At 26.6% G+C, this 9057-nt stretch overlaps 1 protein-coding gene across 1 annotated transcript in view; it reads left to right on the top strand.

Annotated features, from left to right (window-relative positions):
• The first annotated feature begins 7331 nt into the window (after window positions 1-7331).
• The window catches only part of LOC107883655, a 4264-nt gene continuing 2538 nt past the window's right edge, over window positions 7332-9057 (top strand). Inside the window, exons 1-2 of the mRNA XM_016804124.2 lie at window positions 7332-7468; window positions 7797-7962. Of these exons, the coding sequence (XP_016659613.2) occupies window positions 7332-7468; window positions 7797-7962 (303 nt within the window). The remainder of the gene's footprint in view (window positions 7469-7796; window positions 7963-9057) is intronic.

Raw genomic sequence — 9057 nt, 5'->3', positions numbered from 1 at the left:
TCGGTATTAACCCTTATTATTTGACTTTTTTTTATTTTATTTTTATCAATAAAGTGCTATATAAAAAAATGAACATAGTAATAACCTCTATTTAGTGACAGGTATTTGTAATTTAATTTTCAGAATTTAGGTAATATTATAAAAAATGAATTATTAAAAATAATAAATTAAAATAAATAAATACATTATAATATTTAAAAAAAATAAATAAAAATAAGAATGAATTTTTGACACACTTGGACAACCCATGTTTCAGTTTGATATAATAATTTATAACTTATGTAAAAAATATAAATTCAAACAAAATATACCGCGGTAACGAAGAGGGAAGAACTACAGTTCAGTAGTAGGTACAGTCGAAGTGTCATACAGAGCATAGTATAGAGTAAAGAGTTAACAATACCCGCATTAGGTTTAGGAATTTAATATTATCAATGCAGGCATATTAGTAAGGTAACAATTATAATTTATAATTTATATGACAACTTTATCTTAATTCTGAAACACTTATTGCGAATTGTGATTTGTGATTCAATAACAATATTGATATCGATTACATGGAAATTAGAATTTGGATTTTTGGTATTTCTTTTATGACAATTCTGTTGTACACATAATAATATTCTTATTTCTTAGCATTGGAAAACTTTTATAGATCTACGATTTTATAATTATTTTTTATTACTAATAATTAGTTATTACCTATACCTACTTACACCATAGATAAAATATCTATTGGACTTCGGAACCGAAAAAAAACCGAAAAAACCGTAAAAACCTCTACATCAAAATATAGGTTTCGATTTCGGTTACGGTTCTTAAAAAAATGTATTTAAGGGTTCCGGTCCGGTTTCGGTCCCAAGATTTTCAAAAGGTTTCGGTCCAAAACCGGTCAATTTCGGTACGGTTCCAGTCCTCTAGACTCTAGATACCTAGGTATAGTAAATGTACAGCAGTGCATTATAAAATTTCCCATTTTTTTTATAAGCTTATGAAATTAAAATTTTGATAATATCACGAAAACTCAAATTATTTTGTACCTAATTAATAATATAAAATGTACAATTTCTTTATGATTGAAAATTGAAACTTGGTTTCTCATAAGCAGTTTTTGCTGAAACCCGCAATAGTCTAAAAAATATAATATTATTAATTTTTTTTTTTTGTAGACATTTTATGTTCAATTTTCAAAGTGTTACAAAGTTGGTTATTGAAACAATAAATTATGATTTTAATTTTAATAAAAATTTGGAATTGATAAGTAAATTATGGGGTGGAGCGAATAAGTGTAGCCCATCTATCCCTTAGTACGCGTTATGCAATTTATTTTTGCTATCTTCTCCGAAAATACGGGCGTATGTAATTTGCGCCAAAATCAACCCCAAAAAAAAAAATTATATGTCATTTGCGCCACATCTAAAAATTTATTTTGGTAATTTGCGCCACTATTAAAGTTTGTAATTTGCACCAAATAAAACTAAATAAAAAGGCATTATGTAATCTGCGCCATCGTGTACCTAAAAAAATTGTAATTTGCGCCATTTTTCACCTTATTAAAATTGTATTTTGCGCCACTAATACTAAATAGTCGTATTTATAAATCAGTCATATTATAATTATAAATAAATGTATACAAGTAAAACAAACTCCATATTCTATATTAAATAAATACATTTTCGTTTAGTAATAAAACATAATATAAAAATCAGTCAGATTATAATTATAAATAAATAAAACATATAATTTTTGATATAAAATACCTAGCTACTTATAAAAGTCAGTCATATTATAATTATAAATAAATGTATACAAGTAAGACAAACTCCATATTCTATATTAAATAAGTACATTTTCGTTTATTATAATTATAAATAAATAAAACATATAATTTTTGAAATAAAATACCTAGCTTTCTACCTGCTTACTCAGCTTTTTTTTTTATACTTATAGCTTAAAGACGAAACTAAGCCTTTTCTGTCAATTTTATTTTATCTGTAGTCTTCAAATATTTGTTGAAAAGTTTCCAAACGATTTTTGTTGATAGTAGATTTTTGCTTTTTAAGATGTATACTTTTAATTTTAATCAAAGTTTCTGTTTGAAATCCTTTCAGTACGTCCAAAAAGTGATAAATAGTAGGATGTGGGTGATAGAACTCGGAATTGAAACGTGAATGATAGGATTCGCAATCATTAGTAGTGAGAGCTAGTGACGCAATATTTGAAGCCCAAATTATTGGTGGAAATTTAGCCTCTTCACACAATATTATATTGGACACGCGTCGGTACGTATTATTGTATGTCTAATGCGTTATCAATAAATTTAGGTATCTGCTGGTAAATTCCAGCAATTCAAGTTAAAAGTGTGGCGCAAATTACATAGTCCATTTCGTTTTCTGTCGTGGCGCAAACTACCAAAATTAATTTGTATATGTGGTACAAAATACATTTTATATTTTTATATTTTGGCGCAAATTACATACGCACTTAAATGTACCTATCCGTGGCGCAAATTACAAGTAATAAAATTGGCGCAAAATACCATCTCCCGAAAATACTGAACCAATATTCATGAAACTTGAAATATAAATTATTTAATTATTTAAAATTATCTAAAGGGTGCATAGATTAAGTTTGTAATTTATAGGTGCTGTCATTAATGAATTATTATTATTAATCGGATCATGATAACATTAATGATAATACGACAATATAAGGTACGTTAATAACGTTCTGCACATTATGAAAAATTATAATAATATACTTTGAATAATACTGCAATTACGATTTCTCTATATTATGTAAATATTTTTTAAACATGAGTAGGTATATAATAAGTTAGGAAATTTAAATATTATATGGTTGTCACTTGTCATTGGTTACAGAAAATAAAATAGTTATTAGGTATTATGATTGGATATCAGACATTATTGTCTATTGATCTACCGTCAATTTAACAAGTAAGTAATAGGTATGAAATAATCGGACCTGGCTGTCGGCTAGAAAACGTCATATCATTCCTCAGGGTTCAGGAGCATCAAAATGGAGAAATACATTTAACTTTTAAGAGAAACACAAACAAATAGTTATAAGCCATAAGATCCCACTATATTATTGTAATCAAATTTTAGTTGTTATACCAAAAACAAGTAAAATATAATGTATAAACATACTCGATTCGAACTGTACCTATAACAAAACGATTAGCCCACAAACCCAATTTTTTACTAGAATTTATCAAAAATTAGTGCATATACCATATCATTTTTGTATGAACTATTGAAGTTTATGAATTTTATAGTATTTAAACGATAAATCTCAATTTTTCAACTAATGATTTTAGTTGTTTTGTGGTACTTTAAAAAATCTTAGACGTTTGGACTTTTTGACAACTTTTTGACATTACATATTTATATCTTAATAGTATTCTTTGTACATAATGCATTTTTAAAAATGTTCAGTATATTCGTATTTAGAAGAATATTTAAAAGCAATTATTTAGGTATAGATAAACCATTTTAAGGCACTAACATAATTATTAGGTATCTCCGTTCTACGGTACGTCGGAATTGACTAATAGGTATAAAATTACAACTTATAAGAACAAATTTTTATTAGGTACACATTATTCTAGCGATCCGGTGTTACATATTAATATATTATGTGTACCTATAATTATTGATCTTCAGAAATGTTGCTATTAGTTTGTTGTTTTTGGTAAATGACTATTATATTATTTATCAGTACCCCTTCATTAATATCCACTTAATAAACGATAACACAAATGAGTATGATCCCGATAAATCAGATTGTATCATTATTAAATGTTTTTCCTATACCTATTATATTGTAGATATTACTATTTATTTCATTTAAAAAAATAATTTCAGGTTATATATTATAGCAAATATTATGAGAAATTAATAAAAATGTTTTAACCATTATACTAAAGCGAAGAAAGTGTTCACACTGCCAAAAACCTTAAAAATATAATAATACAATTATGCCTATAAATTATAATAATAAAATAATAATAAAATAATAATACAATAATGTCCCATCAGTTTTTATTATTGGAATTAAAATTAAAAGTTTAGCGTATATGGTATATCCACAAATATTTCTTATGACTTATGGTTATGACTATGAGCGTCTGAGATTTTAATTGTATTTACGATTTAGAATTATACAAGCGTAAAATAACAATTGTCACTATATTAATAATATAATTGTATAATAAATGCAATGTTTTCAGGAAAAATTAAACCAACCTAACATAAATCATAATATTATAAGTAATAAAATAAATTACTTTAATAGCATTATTTAAAAACATAATATCATAATATCATATTATACTTATTTCTTATAGAATATAGACGATCGTTTTCGTTCAGAATCTTTTTTCGTATAGCTACAGAGATTTGACATAATTGAATTCAAATTTAACACATACATTAAACTATTAAAGTGCCAATTATTTAAATTTTTTTACATTTGAAAATTTAAGAGGACGCCACAACCACATGTGTTGTCTCCATGAGGACCGTCCCTAGGCAGGGGCGAGCGGGGCCCACGCCCCGGGCCCCGCACTTTGAACTTCTCGTTTAGGCCCCGCGCTCACACACACGAAAAATGCAAAGTTTTCTTAAGTACAATGATTTACATATTATATTACACAACATAAACATTAAGGAAAAACGGGAATTTTTACGCAAAATCGGTTTTTCGACAAAATTGATTTTGGTTTTTGGTGTAACTCTAAAACTAATAATGACCGTGGATACATGATATTTTCACTGGTTGTTTATATGTGCATTTTCTATACACCATAAAATATTCAAATTATTTTTAAATGTTTTGAGCTGTTTACGGACATTATCAATTTTCGATTTTTTTAGTTTTTTTTCTATGAATATCAATAAAAGTTAATTTGTTGGGTAAAAAGGCTTGACAATTTAATACAAAGTCCTACTATATTGTTACAATGAGATTTAAAAAATATAAAAATCCTTAGTCACAGTTATTTTTTATAAGCATTTAAAGTTGGAATTTTGACAAAATACCGAAAATTAGCAAATTATTTTAAGTTGAGAATTCATAAATTTTTTTCTTTTTAAATCTAAGATTTGATAATGTAATACAAGATTCCTCATAAGTTTTTATACCTTTATTAAAAAAAAAATTTGTACAAGTAAATCAAATTAAAATTTATGAGCGTTTGAAGTTCATTTTTTTTTATAGGATTAGGTATTCACTCCATTTTTCATGTAGCGATTTTGTTATTTTGTTGTAAATCAAAAACGAATAACCGTTGATACTTGAAAATTTTACTGAATGTTTATATTTTCATTTTATATACACTATAAAATTTTGAAAATATTTTAACTCTTTTTGAGCTGTTTACGGACATTGTCAGTTTTCAATTTTTTTAGTTTTTTTTTTATAAATATCAATAAGGTTTTATTTGTTGGGCCAAAAAGCGTGAAAATGTAATACAAGGCTCCTGATATATTGTTACAATAGGAGTTGAAAAATATTTAAAATACATAGGCACAATTATTTTTTATGATCATTTAAAGTTCAAATTTAGATGAAATTTATCAAATCGAGTATTTACAAATTATTTAGTAGTTAAAAATTTATAAAATTTTCATCTTTTATAGCTAAGAATTAAAAATTTAAAACAAGGTTCCGCGTAATTAGGTTAAATATAAATCACTTTATTCACAATAATGTCATCAAATATACTTGGTTATATAAATATAACATAGGCTGACTGACCGTCTTCGCTCAGAATCGTTTTTCGTATACAATGATATTATATCATTGAATTCAAGTTAAATACCATCCGTTATACAGTGACCAACTTGTAACCTACTGTACAGCAGAGCGACATCCACTTGCCCACCTTTTTTAGTTTGTTTTTATGAATATCAATAAAGTTTTATTTGTTAGGCCAAAAAGCGTGAAGATTTAATATAAGGCTCCTGATATATTGTTACAATATGAATTGAAAAATATTTAAAATACATAGGCACAATTTTTTTTTATAATCATTTAAAGATCAAATTTAGATGAAATTTATCAAATTGAGTAGGTATTTACAAATTATTTAGTATTTAAAAATTTATAAAATGTTCAAATCTTATATATCTAAGGATTAAAAATTTAAAATAAGGTTCCACGTAATTAGGTTATATATAAATCACTTTATTCAGAATAATATCATCAAATATACTTAGTAATATAAATATATCATAGACTGACCGTCTTCGCTCAGAATCGTTTTTCTCATTGAATTAAAATGTAATGCCATCCATTATACAGTAACCCACTTGTAGCCTACTGTACAGCAGAGCGACACCCACTTGACCACCTATTGTACAGCAGAGCCACATTCACTTGCCCACCTTTTTTTTTACAAGTTATATAAGAATTATTATTAAATAAAATGAGAGGGGGCCATGACCCCCTCCAGCACCCTGGTTTTGAAATGGGAGAGGGTTATGGAAGTGTAATAATTGCCTTTCGGTGAAATGGATGAATTTTTTTTTGGGGCCCCTCTAAAAGAGTTTTGCCCCGGATCCTGCAAATTGTAGGGACGGCCCTATAACTTACTATCTTACTAATATACAACATAGCAAAAATTGTTTTGCGCGGGATAACATGTTATCCCTCTGTATTTATAGTAGAATTACCAAAATTCCACAACGTATGTATATGAAAGAACTTTATGTCACATCGTTTTTTTTTTTTTATAGTACTTAGGTACTAATAATTTTTAATAATCAAACGAAAAAAACAAAATGCGTGTGTGGCGTCCTTTTGACAGATTATTTTTCATGAGCTTTTCTACGTTCAATTAACTTTCCCACAAGAAAAGTTACTGAAGTTGAAAATCAAAGAATTATTTCGACTACTTATCATGTACACACACAGATAATAAAAAAACACATCATTGTAAAATCTAAAATAGGTAATGTCAAACCAAGAAAAGAGCTTTTCAGTTCCCCAGAAATCAGTAAATCAGAAACCAATAATTACTTATAAATATATTTATATCGTAATCTTAATTCGTTCAATATTAAATACTAAATATCTTAGAAGTTGAATTTGTAGTATTTAATATTCGAGATAGGTACACCTTTTTCCACATTAATAATATTATTAAATCACATTAAATCTTAATATCCCTCATAACTCGATCGTTCGTCTATCATCATATAGTCATTATATTTTAGTCTGGTGTAGAACACATATTGTGAGTGATAGATGCGCTGTAGTGATTTCAAAATAAATTAATTTTCAAAATAAAATATAATTAAAATATAATGGAAAAAGTAATTCGTGAGATTGGAGGTTCCAGAGGCATAGGATTAAAGTTTAAAGATGATGATGGATACACTTACTGGAAAAATCGACAGTGTCGAATGCATTTTACAGTTCGTTGTGCATCCTGGAGAGCTGGGTAAATTTAATAACTAATTTAAAACAATTTACTTTATACTTTATTACACAAATACCTACCTTCCTTTTTCTTTTATATTTAAATATTTATAAGTCATAAATTTTATTTTAAAACTCATTGCCATATTAGCGGGTAGTAAAAATGTATAATAACTATATTATGCTGACCAGTGCACAGATCATGATCTTGTCGTATATTTTTAAAATATATTCCAAATAGTTGTGTCATTAAGTAGGTAATAGTGTATACCTATAGGCTATAGATATAATAGGCATTATTTAAGTAATTTAGTAATTATTAGTACCTATATTTATATTTTCCTTTTTAGTTGTCGTGCAAAAGGCAGAATATTCAATAATGACATTACTAAAGTTATTCTGATTACAAGCCATGAGACGCATCCAATAAACCAATTGGCGTTAAATAATTTTAAAAATATTTGTAGACAACGGGCACAGGCTGAACAAATACCTCTTCGGGTCATTTACAACGAAGTAAGTGTTACATTTATTATAATTATAAACACCAATTATACAGAAAGAAACTTAATTAAGTTTATGTAAGCGCAATGTTTGTTTTCTCTCTCTGCAGGCCCACATGCAACATAGAGAATACGCATTCACAAAAAATAATTTTTTTTTATGTTTTTGAGTAAAATCGCCCATCACCATAATAATAGAGAATAATATTTTTGAGGGTATGACATATCGATTTGTCTAAATAATGTCACAAAACAAATCATACCTGTTGATTCAGGTCAACACATTTAAATTTACAATATTTTTTCAGTAAAATTATAATAAAATATAAAACCGATATGTCTAACCCACGAAGTATTATCCTCTATAATTTTTGTAACAGGGGACTCAAAAATTATTATAATAACAATTTTACGAGATTGATTTTTTATCTACATTGCGCGTGGGTCTGAGAGAAAACAGTACAGCTTCAGCTTTAATATACGATAATAATAATAATAACTGTATAGTAATGTGAAGACTACTGTTCAAACAACTACTGTATTTATATCATTTTTGATTCTGGTCTTCTCGACGGGTCTTCAACGTGTTACCACTGGTCATTTTATAAGAATTTATACCATTTGTCTCAAGTTTCTATACACCAAAAACCTATATTTTTCTTTAGGCTGATTAAATTTTAGGGTAAAATGTTTTATAAAAATGAAATAATTTTTTCTCGCATGCTTGTATATACAAACTTACTCACTTGGATGAAATTGAAAAAATAAACCTTAACAATTCCTCAATTTTCTTATTATTCAACCTATTCCAATAATTTTTATTTAAAAGGTGATTAATATGAACTTTGTATTTACCTTCAAATGTAACCACTAATTTTACATTGACACCCATGTTTTTTATATCAAAGTACCTATTATGGAACTTTTTTTGGAAAAGTACAAAAAGATTAGATCATATTATTATAATAGGTTCCTAAAAAACACTGGTAACAATAATGAATAGAACAAAAAAGTTAAAACGATCAATTTTCTAAATTAATTTGAAAATTAGTGTAATTAAATATCTTTATAAATATTTTTAATGGTATTACCTATATTATATTATATT

The sequence above is a fragment of the Acyrthosiphon pisum genome, unplaced genomic scaffold (genome assembly GCF_005508785.2).
Source record: "Acyrthosiphon pisum isolate AL4f unplaced genomic scaffold, pea_aphid_22Mar2018_4r6ur Scaffold_20863;HRSCAF=22347, whole genome shotgun sequence".
NCBI classification, from domain to species: Eukaryota; Metazoa; Arthropoda; class Insecta; order Hemiptera; family Aphididae; genus Acyrthosiphon; species Acyrthosiphon pisum.
This window is presented reverse-complemented; position numbering and strand designations above follow the sequence as displayed.